At 38.3% G+C, this 19,084-nt stretch overlaps 1 protein-coding gene across 1 annotated transcript in view; it reads left to right on the plus strand.

Moving 5' to 3' along the window:
• LOC100878354 (uncharacterized) overlaps nt 1-18,186 on the plus strand; it is a 149,445-nt gene extending 131,259 nt beyond the window's left edge. The window contains exon 4 of the mRNA XM_076540015.1: nt 11,914-18,186. Coding sequence (XP_076396130.1) covers nt 12,060-14,132 — 2,073 coding nt within the window. The 5' untranslated portion in view covers nt 11,914-12,059 and the 3' untranslated portion in view covers nt 14,133-18,186. The remainder of the gene's footprint in view (nt 1-11,913) is intronic.
• The last annotated feature ends 898 nt before the right edge of the window (nt 18,187-19,084 follow it).

Genomic DNA, 19,084 nt, shown 5'->3' on the forward strand with positions numbered 1-19,084 from the left:
GGAATTGGGGATTCAGGGAATTGGGGATTTAAGGAATTGGGGATTTAAGGAATTGGGGATTTAGGGAATTGGGAATCTTGGGAATCGGGTATTTAGGGAATCGGGGATTTGGGGAATTGGAGATTTAGGGAATTGGGAATCTAGGGAATTGGGAATTTAGAGAATTTGCAATCTAGGGAATTGGGGATTTGGGGAATTGGAGATTTAGGGAATTGGCAATTTTGAGAATTTGCAATCTAGGGAATTGGGGATTTAGGGAATTGGGAATCTTTGGAATTGGGATTTTAGGGAATTGGGGATTTAGGGAATCGGGGATTTAGGGAATCGGGGATTTGGGGAATTGGAGATTTAGGGAATTGGGAATCTAGGGAATTGGGAATTTAGAGAATTTGCAATCTAAGGAATTGGGGATTTGGGGAATTGGGAATCTAGGGAATTGGGAATCTTCGGAATTGGGATTTTAGGGAATTGGGATTCTAGGGAAATGGGGATTTAGGGAATTTGCAATCTAATGAATTGGGAATCTAGGGAATTTGCATTCTGGGGAATTCGGGATTTAGGGAATTGGCAATCCAGGGAATTATGAAATTGGGGAGTTAAGGATTTAGGGATTGTAGTACTTTAAAATTGAAATATTTGGAAATTCTCAAATTTGAAAGTTCAAAAGTTTGAAAGAATTTAAGAAAAATTCTCAAATTTTGAAATCTCCAAATTATCCTAATTACTCATTAATTTTTTGCTGTTAAACCAGTCTATAAGTACCAGCAAATAATTCTATATAATGTAAAATATCAAATATTCTATAAAACTTCTAAATTAATCATTTCCTCTCAAAATATTTTACATATCTCTCTCTTTTTATGTTTCTTCATCTCTACCTAGTATGCATATAAATCTACAATCAGAATAAACGTAATTACCTATAATTTTCAATCGAATCTCATCATCAACATAAAAAGCTTTCGTAGCCACTCGAATCTTTCCGTTCGATCCAGATGTACCAACGGTTTTGCGAAACTATCGCCTTTTAAAACGATTTTTTTCCACGAAACGTAATCTTGAACGTGGTTAATTGTGCTGTTCGACGAGCAGCCCATTATCTCTGCTCCGAACGTTATTACACAAGATCTATTTCTCACCTTCCAGCAACGATACTATCGCGAAACTGCCAGCTATTCCATCCATTCCGCAAAAGAAGCAGACGTTCGTTCGTTGAATACACTTTATTGCTGATAGTTCATGCGGAACCCACTTTCTTAACCTTCATACCTTTCCAATCTATTATAGCCAACTATGAATAGTCTTACTGATTGAATCGAGTCTTTCAATTATTTCGTTCGTCGTCGAATTTCTGATTCGTGCATGCGCGAAGTAAAACGTGAACTGCTGTTTCACAAACGAGACGTTTCTGCCGAGAAACAATGGCACGGTACATTTATTTTTTTCTCGACTTCTAATGTGTGGCTGCAAGTGTGCGTATGTGGAGTTTGATAAAATATACTTTGTCATTGTTTAGGTGCTGAAATGTCTTAAATTTGTAAATTTATTTAAATATATTTTTAAGACAAAATTTGCAATCTTTTGTATGTGAACATTTTTAGGTTAGAATGTGGACAAACTTTTATATTTAAACATTAATAAATTAGAACATGTACAACTTCTGTACTTGAACATCTCGACATTGAATTTTAAAAATGTTTGAAAGTTTGATGAAAATAATTGAACATTAAAAATGCATGAAAACATCACAGAAAATAATTGAACCTTGCAAAATTGTTTGAAAGTTTGGTGAAAACAATTGAAAACCTAAAATGCATTAAGACTTCACAGAAAATAATTGAACACTGCAAAACTGTTTGAAAGTTTGATGAAAATAATTGAAAACTTAAAATGCATGAAAACTTCACAGAAAATAATTAAACCTTGCAAAATTGTTTGAAAATTTGATAAAAATAATTGAGAACTTAAAATGCATGAAAACTTTACAGAAAATAATTGAACTCTGCAAAATTGTTTGAAAGTTTGATGAAAACAATTGAAAACCTAAAATGCATTAAGACTTCACAGAAAATAATTGAACACTGCAAAACTGTTTGAAAGTTTGATGAAAATAATTGAACATTAAAAATGCATGAAAACATCACAGAAAATAATTGAACCTTGGAAAATTGTTTAAAAGTTTGATGAAAATAATTGAAAACTTAAAATGCATGAAAACTTCACAGAAAATAATTGAACCTCAAAATATTGTTTAAAAGTTTGAAGAAAACAATTTAAAATTAAAAATACTTGAAAAATTCACAGAAAATAATTGAACACTACAAAAATATTTAAAAGTTTTATTAAAACATTTTATATTAAAAATCCTAATATTAAAAATATTATATTAATATTAAAAATATTAAAAATCCTAAAAAGAAGAACTACAGAATCCCCCATCGCGAAACCTGGCATTCACAAAAATCGACCAAAAAACCCAAAACTTTCGTTCCCAAACAAAAACCAATAAAACCGTGAAAAGAAAGTCCTTAAGCTAAACTGTCGAGATCCGTCAAGAATTTCAGTCTGAGTGATCTGATTTTAAGCGAACAGTTAATCCCAGCCTAAAAAGAGAAAAGAATAATCCTTTGCGAATGAAGTTGGTCAAGAAATTTCCGTATACGTCTGATCAGCTGGGAATCGATCGCGAAATTGAGATCACGTCATTGTGGACGATGAAACCCGCTAATTTGCAGGTTTCGAGAGTGTGTCCACCTGGTGAATGCGATTTCGTGGCGTTTCAAACGAAATCGACGCCACATACGTGACACGCTGAATTATCTCTTCACGCTGGATCCCTGTCGAAAACGTTGCCTTGCAATTACTCTTGATATCCGGTTTGATATTCGTATACAGCCTCTGACCCCATTACGATCCTCCTTTTTTTCGACACTTTCGGCGTGCCTCTTTCGCGATCGACGATCAACGCTCTTCGAGGATGAGTGACATCTCGTTTATCCTTGTTTTTGGGTTTATTTTCGTGTCACGCATGCTTGTTTATGGTGTGGGGAGCATGAGGGGTTCAGGTGATTATGGGGTGTTTGATTGTTTCAATTTTTCGTGAGCGTTGTTTGGACGGAATTTTAGAAATTGGAATTTTGGAATTTGGGAAATTTGGGAATTCTGGGAATTTGGGAAATTTGAGAAATTTGGGGATTTTGGAGGATGTGGGGATTTTGGGGAACTTGGAGAATTTGGAGAATTTGGAAAATTAGAAGAATTTGGGGAATTTGAGAATATGGGGATTTTAGAATTCGGGAGTTCTGGAATTTGGGAATTTGAAAATTTGGAATATGTGGAATTAGGGGATTTCGGAGAATTTGGGAAATTTGGAGAATTTGGAGAATTAGAGGAATTTAGGGAATTGCAGAATTTCAGAATTCGGGAGTTCTGGAATTTGGGAATTTGAAAATTTGGAATATGAGGAATTAGGGGATTTCGGAGAATTTGGGAAATTTGGGAAATTTGGAGAATTTGGAGAATTAGAGGAATTTAGGGAATTTAGGGAATTTAGGGAATTTGAGAATTTGAGAATTTGAGAATTTCAGAATTCGGGAGTTCTGGAATTTGGGAATTTGAAAATTTGGAACATGTGGAATTAAGGGATTTTAGAGAATTTGGGAAATTTGGGAAATTTGGAAAATGTGGAGAATCTAGGGTATTTGAGGAATCTGTGGAATTCAGAGAATTTGGGAAATCAAGAGAATTTGGGGTATTCGAGAAATTGGGAATTTGAGGAATTTGGAAAATTTGGAAAATTTGGGGAATTTGAGGGATTTGAAAATTATGGAATTTGAGGAATCTTAGGGATTTGGAAATGTGGTGAATTTCGAATTGTAAAAATTTGGGATTTGCCATTTAAGAGATTTTGAAGACTTCCTAAATTTCGAGAATTAAGAAATTAGGAATGCGGTGGTGTAGATAATTGCAAATTTTTAAATTTTGACATTTAGGAATATAAAAATCTAGAATCCAGAAGCCTAGATGTCGATAAATCCAGAAATCTAGAAATCTAGAAACCTAGAAACCCAGAAATGTAAACACTTAAAAATCTAGAAATGTAGGAATCTAAGAATGTAGTAATGCAGGAGACTAGAAATGTAGGAATCTGGGAATGTAAGAATCAAGGAATCCAGCAATCCAAGAATTTAAGGATTATGAAGTTTGAAGAATTAATCATTTAGGAATAGGAAATTTCTAAAATTCAGAATTTCATGACAGGGGAAATACTTAACATAATTCATAATACTTTTCCAAACTTCTAAGTCTCCAAGATTATCCCTAAATTTCTACATCTCCAAGTTCCCATTTTCCTCCCCAAGTTCCCCAATTTCCCAATGTCCCACTTCTCACAGTAAATAAAACACCTCTCTCCGTCAACAACAAACTCCTCAATTCTCATTAATCTCACCACATGAAACTTCACCCAAATTCCCCTATAAACATCAGTACCACCAAACTGCCCAATTACATCATCGCTCTCCCACATCTGCCTAAAAGCAACCTCCCAATCCCAGCGCGATCAATCAAAAAAAGTCCACAAAATGACTGTCGACTTTCAGAGCACACGGAGGTGACAAAGCATAGTCCGTCGAGGATCAGATCTGGTACACGAAGCCGTTCCATTCCAGGACTCGGTTTCGCAACGTGGATCGTTCCGTCCTCGGACATCCGGGTGGCTGTAACATTGCTAGCTGCAACCGTCCCTCGATCAATTGTTATACACCGTGGTTGGCATTTAGCCGTCGTACACCAAGCGTGGCTTGTGTTTGCACTCTATATAAGCTGCATTAATTCGCTACAGTGCGTTGTAGCTCGCGGAAAAGAAGTTGCGCAAGAAGGCTGCTGTTGCCTATGCCTCATACCAGCCTTCCTTGTGTGCACGTACACATTATCCTTGTCTACACATTATCCTTGTGTAGATCGTTCGTGTGTACGACCACACACGCGAACGTCCGTGTGTTAAATCCGCTCCACATGTCTGTCTCCCTCGTACTCGCAGCATCCGAGCGTTTCTTTCTAGATTTAGCCTTCGTCTTGTGGCTGATCGGCTAGCTGAGTAGATGGCTGGCTATAGTGAATTTATACACGGCCACAGTGCGTTCCCACGCCTAGAGCATGCGAGAAAGCCCTGCCTGCTCTTCGGCCTAATGCCCGGCTCTGCACCGATCCTATTCCACTGGCCCCAGCCGACTGAAAACGTTGGAAAATCTGGGACACGTCGGCGCGGTATGCGCCATTGTCCGCGGATACACGATACTGGGATTCTATCTTCGTGCATCGTCGCTTTTCGCACTTTCCTGCCTTTTCTGTAGATGGGGAAGGTGATATATCGCTGCGTTTAAAATATGCGCTTTGAAGACCTGCATTTACGATCTGCTGATAGTTTAAGGATGCAGGAATTTTTATTTTTTGTGATTCTTTAATGGTTTAGGTAGGTCGTTGATTGATCTGACAAAATTGTATGGGTTCTTAAAATTAAAAAGTCGAAAGAAAATGGTCAGGAAGTTTGACTCACGAAACTTATTAAAATAATGAGCTGGGGTTCACATCAAAGAAGTTAAAAATACATTTCCAAGATTAAGTATGAAATAAGTCAATAAATGTATACAGCTTGAAACCGTAGGTCCGAAATTAAAAATTTAATTGAATTTTACAATAAATAATGATTGTAGAATAATACTAGAATAGAATTATAAATTATAGAGCATATATTTGTTGAACTTTCTGACCATAGATTAATTAAAACAGTAATTATAGCGTAATAAATACTAGAGAAAGTTTCAATGACGTCGTAATGGTTTTCAAGCAATTTGCCAGTGTTTATTGAATGGGAAAGTGAACTTTATTTTGTTGATATATCGATCGTTACGTGAACGATGTCGAAGCACATTTAAGTGACCCTTTTATGATGAAAATAATAATTTCACAAAATGACTTGCTTCGTAAATAATACGAAGAATAATAATAACGTGTAATAACACTATGCAAAGAATAATAACGCAGTATAATAATAGAGGAGCCAGGTTGTCAGGTAATGCCACATTTCTGCATTTACACGTACTTTAAAGTAATTTGTACCTTCGACATTCGATGCTTAGCTATCCGATAGTGCTTATGGGATATACATGGGAATATCCTTACATAAATCAAGTTTTTATAATTGTTTTATTTTTTTCGAATTTTAGATTGATAAACTCTCACAGGCTTGAATTATTAAATTAATTCGAAGGATTCCTAACTTTCAAATTATTGACATAATCAATTTTTTAATTTTTAAATTATTGATTTAGTAGATTTTCAGATTTTTAAATTAATGAGTTTGCAGATTTTCGAATTTAACATTTGCGAAGTGGGGAAATGTTCAAGTAGTTAAATTTTCAAAGTATCAATTTCCAAAATTTTCAAATTCTCAAATATCAAGATTTCCAAAAAATTTCCCCCCACAATCAACAAATTCCTAAATTCCCTGAAATTCTAATTTCCCCAATTTCGAATTCCCCGAATTCCCCAATATCTCAAAATTCTTAAATTCTCCAATTCCCAAATCCCCAAACTCCCAAATTTACTTAATTTTAAATTCCCCAAATTTTCAAATTCCCCAAATTCCCAAAAGTCCCAAAATATTCCAAATTCCCAAAATTCAGAAAATTCTCCAAATTCTCCAAATTCCTCAAATCCTCTAAATCCTCTAAATTCCCCTAACTCTCCAAATCCTCCTAATTCCCCAAATTCCCAAAATTCAGAAAATTGTCCAAATCCCTCAAAACCCCCAAATTCCCTAAATTCCCCTAATTCTCCAAATCTTCCTGATTCCCTGAATCCCCAAAATTCACTAAATTCTCCAAATCCTCCTAATTCCCCAAATTCCCAAAATTCAGAAAATTGTCCAAATCCCTCAAAACCCCTAAATTCCCTAAATTTCCCTAATTCTCCAAATCCTCCTAATTCCCTGAATTCCCAAAATTCACTAAATTCTGCAAATTCCCTGAATCCCCCACATTCCCTAAATTCTCCAAATTCCCCAAATCCCCGAAATTCCCTGAGTCCCCAAAATTCTCCAAATTCCCCAAGTCCTCAAATCCTCAGCTCCTTAAACCCCAAAAAGCATCTTTCCCCAGAAATCATCTTTCTACTAATCGATCAACGAGCACCTACTTAATCACACGTTAATCGCATTCGTTAGATATACGCCTAAGATATAAATGACCGAAAGCGAAACTCCGATAGCGATAATTAGAAACGCGATTAAGGTGTTAAGAAACTAGATACTAGATACATACATCAGTTCGATACTTTCCTTCTAATGCAATTTTTATGGAAATCGTAACAACAAATATTAGCCGGTTACCGTAGATGGCGAAAGTAGATCTTTATCCACGATCACGTACGAAAGCATTAGACTCGATCGACAATCGATCGGCTACAAAGTAGATCGATAACCGGATATCGAAAAGAGATTACTTTCTCCAAACGTTTCTTTTTCTCTCAGTCATCGCCCTACTGAATTTGAACTTGCTCCACACTACACGACATCATCGATCATTTCTCTATCTCTGACAATCGAATCTGTCGAAATTTGCAACATTTTCTTTCGTGGCTCTTTGTCATTCGTTGCCCGTTGACAGCACGGAGCGTTAAACAATCCTAGGAGGCTTTTGATTAATGTCTCGCGCACGACAGGAGGTTTGCGTAATTGGAGAATTGAGTAACGGTTTGGAAGAAGAAACAGTTGATCTAGTTTTTTGTTCGTGGAGGATGAATCGATGTAACGTGCTTGGCTATAGGTTATGGTGGAATGTTCTTTGTGATGAAGACTTCACTGTTTTTAGAACAGTCATTTCTAAATTTTCTTGTTTTTATATTGAGGAATTGTTTAATTTAGGGATTGTTAAGTTATGGATTTTTCGGGTATGTACTTTTTTTAAAGGAGACAAATTTCTGTGCTATTAGGTGACATGATAACTTTTAAGTTGCAGAATTTTCAAGTGACTTTTTAATTAATTTAATGTAGCTGTTTGAAAGGGATCTGATTAGGACATTTTTCAATTTCTAAATCTCCAAATTCCTAAATTTTCAAATCAATATATTGCAATTTTTAAAATTCCTAAATTCACTAAACTGACAAGTCCTCATATCCCAAATCCCCAATTACCGCATTTTCCAAATCTACAAATTCAAAACTCCTAAATTCCCCAAATCCCCAAATCCCCAAATCACCAAAATTCACCAAATTCTCCAAACTCTTCAAATCCCCAAAATTTCTTAAATTCCCCAAATCCCTAAAGTTCCCCAAATCCTCAAAATTCCCCAAATTTCCCAAATCCCCCAAATCCCCCAAATCCCTCAATCCCCAAATTCCCTAAATTCTCCAAATCCCCAAATTCCCCAAATTCCCCAAATTCTCCAAATCCCCAAAATTCCCCAAATCCTCAAAATCCTAAAAATTCCCCAAATTCCCTAAATCCCCCAAATTCCCTAAATTCTCCAAATCCCCAAATTCTCCAAATCCCCAAATTCTCCAAATCCCCAAATTCTCCAAATTCCCCAAATCCTCAAAATCCTTAAAATTCCCCAAATTCCCTGAATCCCCCAAATTCCCCAATCCCCAAATTCCCTAAATTCTCCAAATTCCCAAATTCTCCAAATCCCCAAAATTCCCCAAATTCTCCAAGTTCCCCAAATCTCCAAAAATTCCCCAAATTTCTCAAATCCCCAAAACCCCCCAAAACTCCCCAGATTTCGCAAGTCCCTCAAATTCCCCAAATTGCTGTAATCCCTAAAATCCTCTTAAATCCCCAAAATTAAAAAATCCCCAAAAACTCAAATATTCGCATATCAAAAGAACAATCATTCTGCAGCTACAAACTCGCTACCATCATTAAAATTCCTTCCTCGAAGGTAATTAACCGAACGTTATGGAGCCGAGACTTAATTGGAACTGGAACAAATTACAACGTTTAAATCACACGCGTAAGAAGAACATATTGTATTTTGAATTGTTTCTGTGCATTACAAACTAGTCACAATGCGTTGCGTCTTTAATATTCCTGGCAATTTATCACACGCAACACACACGCAAATTGTCCCTACCTCATTAATCTGAACTAGAGAAACGTCAGCGTAATGATCATCGCATTGCACGATCATTCTAAGATACTTACACGACTCGTTGCGGATTCCTGCTTTGCTTCGATGCAATTAGAACTGCTCCTTCGAAATGTCCTCTTGATGTGCTAATAATAAGCAGAAACATGCTACACTAGCGCCATTTTTATTTCAGAGGTATCCATCCATCCGGGAACGGTCAGGTGAATTTATGAAACCGAGAAACGTACGCAGATAGATCGATGTAATTAGCTATGTGGATGTTATTAGATATGCAGATGAATGCGGTGATTTATTTCCGACATTTTCTACGGAACTGATTTTCTTCAAAGTAATGGATTGTAGATTAAGGAAGAGGCATTCGAAAATGCCTGGGGATCAATGCACAGTAATTTTGGATTTGTAGATGTCAGAGATGTGGAATTTTATAGACCTGGTTTTAATACTTCCAAGTTTTTAAATTTGCTAATTTACTGTTCTTATAGTGTCTGGTTATAAAACTTATAAAGTCTGTTTTTACAAAAAGTAAAAATAAGATTCCATATCTTCAAATTCTCAAAACTACAAATTGCCAAATTCTCGAAGCATCAAATTCCCAAATCTTCAAATATCCAAATTGTCAAGTTACTAATTTCTCAAGTCCCCAAAATCTTAAATTCCTGAACTCAAATCTCCAATTTCTTACACCTCCAAATCTCTAAATTTCCAAATCCACAAATTCCAGAATTCCTAAATTCCAGAATTCCTAAATTCCAGAATTCCTAAATTCCAGAATTCCTAAATTCCAGAATTCCTAAATTCCAGAATTCCTAAATTCCTAAATTCCAGAATCCCTAAATTTCCCACAATCCAAGTCTCCAAATTCCCAAAATCCCTAAACCTCCAAATTCCTTTTGCCTCCAAATCTCTTATGTCCCCAAATTCCTATATCCCCAAATCCCTATATCTCCAAGTCTCCTACATCCCCAAATCTCTCAAATCCCCTCTCCCAAACTCCCAAATTCCCAGCTCCCCAAATCTCCCACTCCCCAACTCCCCATCCAAATCATAAATCATCAACCTCATAAAACCATCAAAAATAAACATTTCAAAATCCTTCCTCCATCACATTTCAACGACGCACCGAAAAAAGAAACAGAAAGTTCCCGATCCCGTTTGAAGAAAGCGACAGCAGGTGTCGATCGACGATGCACAAAAACCCGTATTCGTGGAAAAGGTGTCATTGCTCGATTCTCAATAATTGATTCGGTGGCTCCGGTTTCCCCGAGGTCTGAGATCGGTCAGCTTTCTTGTTCCTCGTCGCGAGATCGTCGAACTTCACGATTCGACCAGGGCCTTAGGCCCCAGTTGCTCAAACTTTGGTCGATCGTTTCTCCCCCGTGTTTCAGCGAAACTAGATCGCGAATTGCGCAAATTCGTTAGGAAAATACGGTGGTATGGCCGGTCATTTTCTGCCCTTTCATCGCTTGAGGACGTCGATCTAATCGATAGGGTATTGGGACAGGGTAGAATTGTTTGGAAACCTGGGTCAATCGAGTTCACTTGTGAAATTATTTTTGAAATGATGATATAATAGTTCCTATCGAAGAATTTGATGAACGTTCACAATTTACGACCTTGTCTCGAGAAGAACTAGTTTCCCTGATAGTACGATAAGGCAATTTACAATTATATTCCAAATCAAGGTGAAACAAACATTTGAGCTAGTGCTAATTTTCAACGAGATTTATGCTATGTTTATTTATAAAAGTGTTTATTAGAAAATTATTACAGCGATGAATGTAAGAAACGAATCGATGTACGCGATGATAGATGAACGAATGGATGATCGATCGACTAGTTAAATATGGATGCGTTTATAAATAAAATATCGTGAAATATTATTCATCGATCGTAGCGGGGTATTGTATTATAGAAATGTTCGCTACGCTACGACGCAAAAAGCAAAAGAATAATTCAAACTATCCTTGACATTTAGCCGAGTTGCTGAGTTACCGGCAGACCAATCTTCCGTTTGCTATTGCAGCAATAAATAATACTCGTTCGTGAAAGATCGTAGGTAATGTATTTTTACACGCCTCGAGTCCTTATGTTTTTAACCGAACGTCTAACATTTCTGTTTCGTTAATTACCACGTCAGGAATCGTGCTCGTTTCATTTTCCAATTAAAATCCATCCATTTTGTATCTCACTTTATATCACAATTTTCTATGTCTCTTGATGCTAAATTTAAACACAAATTCTTTCGTTCAGAATTTGTGGGAGTTCAATTAGTAAACACGCAAGAATTTCATAGTACTTTATGTAGCGCAAGCGAGAGGTAACTAGAGGGTAGCTTAACTACTGTAATTTAAAGGAACTTTAATTACCTCTAAAATATCAGTTACGCTTTAACGCTCCGAGCGTCCATGTTACATTCGACGTGTCCTAATGAATAGTAATTCACTGTTGGAAATGATAAATGTAACGAACTGTAATTTACTACAGTTTGTTATTGGAGTATAACTGATTGTTTTGAATCTTAAATATACTTTGATAAAATTATTATAGGACAAAAATTTCCCCTGTAAAGTGAACGAATAGTACAAAACGACAAAACGTCACAAGTACACCATCAATGCTACAAAATAAATCAATCATAACGTTAATAAAATAATATTAAAAATAATATAACATCAATATGTTATAAAATAATATAACATCAAAACTACTAACAATAAATGTAAAAAATTATTATTAACCATAAATGTAAATTTGTGTGCGCAGGTAATTCCCCGGATTCAAGGATGCGGTGGGTGAGGAGGCACTCCATAGACCGCCATTGAACCGATCGCTCATCGTCGAAGCCCAGCGCCAGCCGATAATCAGCTCGAGAAGAGGAAGCAACCACGAGGACGAAGCACTCAGATTCGATGGATCTAACGGAGGCATTTGCCCCAGGAGGGGGTGGCGAGGATCTGCCAAAGACGGACTTCTTCGACTTCGTGGTGTCTCCGCCTCCGCACTGCGCGTCAGCGGACGGCGTGTCCGACGAGGAGAGTTTCCTCCATCGTTCGACCTGCAGAACAATCGGATACCTTCAGCAAAGTCACGAAGAACACGAGAGCAGCCGCGAGCTGCACGGTTCTCCTTTCATCAAAGAAACGAACAATAACACTTTGACGGCCCTGCCGCCGGTGTCGACGATCACCGGCTCCCTCAGTCACCACCACCATCATCACCACGTTAGGACGCACCACGGCGCCTGCAACGTGCAGCAGAGCAACGAGCAGACACCCATGGACCAGTCGGACTGCGATTACTGGGCCACGGACGAGACCAAGGAGCAGACCTGCAACATACTCCTGGAAGATCTGAACAAGTACTGCTGGTCGGCCAACGCACAGAACCACGGGAACGACAGTGTTACGGTTCACCAGGCGACCAACGAGCATCACCAAGCGGTGGGTCGAGGTTGCTCCACCAACGACAGACAGAACACGGACGGAGCGATCTACACGTTGACCGTGTTGAACAACGAGGCCAACTCGATGGACGCTCTGGACTGCTGCAAGAGTCCTGCGCCGACGTCCAGCGACTCCTGGTCTTTGCGACCTAATTTGGACCTGGACGCCATCCTGAGCATGGAGCCCGCCTCCACGGAGCAGGACCACGATCAAACCACGAGCGTGACCGAGGTGTCGCGAACGGTCAACGACAGGTTTCACCCGGACCGCTTCTCCGTCGCCTCCTCGCAGTACGCCACGGACGACAGTGGCTTCGTCGAGAGCAAGGAGCTGTGCGGTCGGGGATCTTCCGCAGGCGGCAATTGCGGAAGCGGGGACAACAACAACGACTGGAAATTGTCTGATCAAAACCTGCAGGAAGCTGCCGCGGCAGCGGCCGCAGCGGTCGCGGTCGGTGCTGGCGACTCGGCGGAGAGTCTGTTGAGAAGCGCTCTTCAGGGTAAACTGTACACGGGTCCTACTCAGGTGGTCTCTTCGTCGTCACCATCTACTCAAGGCTCCAGTATATCGATGCCGGTGACGAGCAACGCTGGTCTGCAAATAGTCTCTGAACAGCAGCAGCAGCAACAACAACAGCAACAGCAGCAGCAGCAACAACAGCAGCAGCAGGACGAATCCATGCACGCGTGTACCGACGAGGATCTGCTGCTCTCCCAGTTGGATCAAACGACCTACCGTCCAGGCGACTACGAGAAGCTGAAGAGCATAGCCAACGAGGTGGTGGAGTCGTACTGCAGTCTAGAACCAGTGTGCAACGTGTCGGCAACCACCACGGTGATGTACACTCTGGACCCGACAAGCGGTAGTCTAGGGACCATCACTCTCCCGGCTGACCTAGGTCAAGTGAGCACCGTTACGGTGGTCACGGCTGCCCAGCAGGACGTTCTGCAGCAGCAAACGGCAGCTCGACCCGAGGTGGAGCAACAGCAGTCGACCAACCAGATCCAGATAGCGCCGTCCAGAGTGGTGACCACGAAGGCGCCGAAGAAGTACTGCAGACGGGCCAACAGGAACAGCAACAGCTCCAACGCGGCCAGCAACGGCAGCAGCGGCTCGGAAACCGGGGGAACCACCGGCGGTCAACAACAGGGCACTTCCGGCGGCTCTCCGGGCAGCGTGCAACGCAAGGAACGGTCGTTGCACTACTGCAGCATCTGCAGCAAAGGCTTCAAGGACAAGTACAGCGTCAACGTCCACATCAGAACTCACACCGGCGAGAAACCGTTCGCCTGTTCTCTGTGCGGCAAGAGCTTCCGGCAGAAGGCGCACCTCGCCAAGCACTACCAGACCCACGTCACCCAGAAGCCCAGCGTGCAGCAACAGGCGAGCGGAAACAGCGCCAGCAACAGCGGAAACAGCGGGAACCCCAGCCCGTCGCCGGAAACGGGAACCACCACCTCGACCAGCGTCACGAACAGGAGTCAGACTCATCAGGTGTCCGTCGATCCCGCGGGGAACGCGTGCAATCCGCCCAGTTAGTCGCTCGGGGAGCATACTAACCCTGATCAGCGTCGGGTTTGACCGATCGTTGTCGTCTTTCTTGACGAAGCGATGGTCAACAGCAGGTGCACCGTCCGTTTTACACTTTACTCTGCTTCGACTATGTTTCTCGTCTTCTCGTTTCATGGCCGGTGAAATTCGTCCACTGCCCAGTTGATCACCAAGGTCGATGCACCTTGGCAGCGAACCATGACCAATCGGGGACCGCGAGACCTATGGACTACGTTTTTAACGTCTCGCGACCCCGTTGCTTTTTTAGAGAGAGTATTAAACGCGGACCGTTCTTTTGACGAGTTCGCTGATATTTATTCGAGTCGCACGCGACGTGCTCGGAAGCGCCACGCGCGTCGATATGCGGGCACTGGTAGACGGAGTTCTTTGATCAAGATTACATAGTTTTTGTATTTGAAGTTTTTTATTTCTGGGATTCTGGATTAAGTTACCGAGGTTCTGAATTTGGAACTTGGGAAGTGGTGGAAGATGTGGTAATGAGGGTTGGAAAATTTGGGTGTGGAAGTTGTGAAAGTTGGAAATTTGGAATTTGGAAGTTGGAAAATGTGGAAATGTAGTGTATTTCTATATTTCTAAATTTTCAAGTTTCTGATTTATCAAATTTCTATGTTAGCAAATTCCTAAATTTCCAAATCTCTATTTTATCTAATTCCTAAATGTCCAAATCTCTATTTCATCAAATTCCTAAATGTCCAAATCTCTATTTTACCAAATTCCTAAGTTTCCAAATCTCCATCTCACCAAATTCCTAAGTGTCCAAATCTCCATTTTACCAAATTCTGAAATTTCCAAATCTCTCCCTCACCAAATTCCCAAATTACCAAACCTCCATCTCCCCAAATTCCCAAATTTCCAACTCCACCTCCCCAAATTTCTAAATTTTCAAATTTCCATCTCACCAAATCCCTAAGTGTCCAAATCTCCATTTTACCAAATTCTGAAATTTCCAAATCTCTCTCTCACCAAATTCCCAAATTACCAAACCTCCATCTCCCCAAATTCCCAAATTTCCAACTCCACCTCCCCAAATTTCTAAATTCTCAAATTTCCATCTCACCAAATCCCTAAATGTCCAAATCTCCATTTTACCAAATTCTGAAATTTCCAAATCTCTCCCTCACTAAATTCCCAAATTACCAAATCCCTATCTGCCCAAATTCCCAAATTACCAAACCTCCATCTCCCCAAATTCCCAAATTTCCAACTCCACCTCCCCAAATTTCTAAATTTTCAAATTTCCATCTCACCAAATCCCTAAATGTCCAAATCTCCATTTTACCAAATTCTGAAATTTCCAAATCTCTCCCTCACTAAATTCCCAAATTACCAAATCCCTATCTGCCCAAATTCCCAAATTACCAAACCTCCATCTCCCCAAATTCCCAAATTTCCAACTCCACCTCCCCAAATTTCTAAATTTTCAAATTTCCATCTCACCAAATCCCTAAATGTCCAAATCTCCATTTTACCAAATTCTGAAATTTCCAAATCTCTCCCTCACTAAATTCCCAAATTACCAAATCCCTATCTCCCAAAATTCGCAAATTTCCAACTCCACCTCCCCAAATTTCTAAATTCTCAAATTTCCATCTCACCAAATCCCTAAATGTCCAAATCTCCATTTTACCAAATTCTGAAATTTCCAAATCACTAAATTCCCAAATTACCAAATCTCTATCTGCCCAAATTCCCAAATTCCCAAATTCCCAAATTTCCAACTCCACCTCCCCAAATTTCTAAATTCTCAAATTTCCATCTCACCAAATTTCCACCCTACCAAATTCCACCTCACCAAATTTCTAACCCAAACAATAAAAATCCCAGAAACGTAAATAAGTCGTCCAGTGCCCGCAAACATTCCGAGCACCCTAATCACCCATCGTCGAGACTTAAGACACGTGAAAAGTCGCGAAACGCTCACCGAACACACGTTCCGTCCAACGCTTTCCGTGACGCTTTTATCGTCACAGTATTCTGTAAGAATCGCAGAAAGCCGTCCTTAGAATCGTGTTGTGAATTTATCCACGGGAAGAAGCGAGCTTCCGGTGACTTCCGTAGCTGTCTAGCTCATTGTCAGATTGGTGACGTTCGTCGGGAAAAGGAGGTCAAGCTAATATTGCCACGCTCGTGAACGCTCGTTGATAGGTTTACGATGATAAGTTAAGTGAAAATAGGCGAACACAGATCGCCCTTTATTTTTCTATTCCTGTAATTAATTGTCTTCCGTTCGGAATCAATCGATCGTTCAAGGCTATTGTGCTTCTAGGAGTTTCTTAGACGCATGTTTCAGACTTACGAGGAATGTTGATCGACTTACTCGATTCTGATGAAACGTTTCGTTTATTTTATCAAGGTTGTGACGAAAAATTTATGTTGGAGGTCTGGTGAAACTTGAAGACTATTATAGAACAAAATTTTAAATTAACACATTAGTTGCCACTCATATGTGAAGATAAATTTAAAAAAAAAAATTCTGTTTAAAAATTTGTAAACAAACTGAAAATTTTTGAAAAAAGTTCACTTTCGTAAGTGGACAAATAAAATACTTCCTCTTGCAATTTTCAGTTACTTCAATATGGCGGTCAGTGTGTTCACATATGTCACATACTGTGAAGACAGTTTGAAGAATATATTAAAATTCAGACTCAAATTTCAAAAATATTTGCATAAAAATTTCTCAAATGAGATCTTAAAATGAAAGACATAGTTTGGCATAAAATCATTGAATTGAATCAGTAAAAATTTCTTAATTCTTATTATAATAAAATTTCCATTATATCATCTGCAAAATAGGGAAATGATGTTATTACTTAAAAACATGAACAATATTGCCGAATAAATAAAAAGTGACTTAATGAAGATAGTATAAAAATTTTGTTCTATAATTTTCATGTTCCATAAAAGACAAGCTAGGAGAATTTGTTCGAGCATCGGTTATGTTTATCGAAAATAAGAACGAACAAGTTGATGAACGATCCTCGGATCGTGTATGCACAGTGTTACCAATGGTGTTATCAAGGGATAATAAATGAACTGTTCGTCGATGTTGAGCGAGCAATCGATTTCGAACGAGGTAATCGAATCGTAGATCGAGGGTGGCCATAAAGCGACTCGATGAAATTGTTGTTCCTAGGACGACTCCATAAGTCGTTCGACGAGAAAGGGCCACATCGAGTTACGATCGATGGATCGATATTTAATACCGTTACGAGATATTAACGTTGAAGATATCTTATTAGAAAGTATTGTTCTTTAACTGTTTTCTTCCACATTTTCTCTTCTTCGTTTCATTTTATATGATATACACACACGTACACACACACACATGGAAAACAGAGACACTTAGCTTAGCGTAGATAACGTAGGAACCGGTAAGCAACAGAGTATCGAGAGAGAGATATATAAGAGTTTTTTAAGTAATTTGTAGCACGAGCTGTGATTTAGATACATACTCAACGAGCGTGGACACGTTCTTTGTCAATTGTGGTGGTTTTTGTTTTTTTTTTAAATGGCGTGTCCCGCCGTCTGTTATTCGTAGGAGAGTGAAAGCGAAACAATCGATTTCAACGATTTCAACTTTCGAACATTTTTAGAGCCTGATCGTTTTACGAACCCACAAACACAGATATCCTTCGTCCATTTTATGAAAACGCGTGCGAAAGTTCTAGGGACGTAGCGTACTCTCGTTATATGGCCGCATCAGACCGGGTTCATTGATCGTATAACGAGCTATCGCTGTAACTAGAATTTTTTCATGTTAGTTCCACTGTTACGTTCGGATTTGTTTAACAAATATTCGCTACTCGTGAGATTCACGAAATCATTTAGTTTAATTGTGTTGTTTAGTTGGATTTTATTTGTTGGAGACGCAAATGTGGAAGGGTTCTTTTATTAAAATCGGTAGAACTATTTTTAATTGATTGTTTAATTAAATTTTTGATTCAAGGTTCGATTCAATGTTTAATTCAAGATTTGATTTGTCTGATTAAATTTTTGATTTGAGACTTGATTAAATTTTTGATTTGAGGTTTGATTAAAAGTTTGATTTGAAGTTTGATTAAAGGTTTGATTTAAGGTTTAATTAAATGTTTGATTAATATGCGATTTAATATTTAATTCAATATTTAATGAAATGTTTGAATGTTTAATTGAATGTTTAATCAAATATTTAATGCAACATTTAATTAAACATTTAATTAAAAGTTTTTTTGAATATTTATCTAAATTATCAATTAAACTTTCAACCAAACATTTAATGGAATGTTTCACTGAACATTTAACCGAATGTTTAATTGAATATATAATTAAATGTTTAATTGGTCGTTCAACTCAATATTTAATTCAATATGTAATTGAATATTTAATTGCCCGTGTAAAATTAAATGATTCAAGGTTTTATTTATTATTTACAAGCTTAAAAGCTTTATTGCTTAATTATTTATTTGAACTGTGTTTAAGTGTTAATTTCAAGGAGTTTCATATACAAGAAAGTATAAAAGATACAGTAATGGTAAATTTTATAGAGGAATTAAGAATTGAAAACAGGTTGGAAATAACTATGAAATATCCAATATTATTAATTTAAATCTTAACTTGAATGATTGAAAAATTAATAAAATTCAAATTTGAAACTGAAGTATATAAATTATAGGAATTTCAGACCTGAATGCAATTAATAATCGACAATCTTAGTGCTCAAATTAATTAATTAATTAATTTTTGTATGATCAATTAATTAATCAATTAATTTGAGTACTCGAATTCAGATCAAATTAATAAATTCATTCAACTACTCAAATTAATTCAAATCTTTCCAAATCTGAACTAACATTTCAATTTTAAAATATTCTTCACAAGAATCAAAGTAAACCAACTTCAATTCTTAACTTCCTCAAATCTCCATTTAATTTAACAAATAA

This window comes from Megachile rotundata, chromosome 2 (assembly GCF_050947335.1).
Source record: "Megachile rotundata isolate GNS110a chromosome 2, iyMegRotu1, whole genome shotgun sequence".
In the NCBI taxonomy this organism is placed as follows: domain Eukaryota; kingdom Metazoa; phylum Arthropoda; class Insecta; order Hymenoptera; family Megachilidae; genus Megachile; species Megachile rotundata.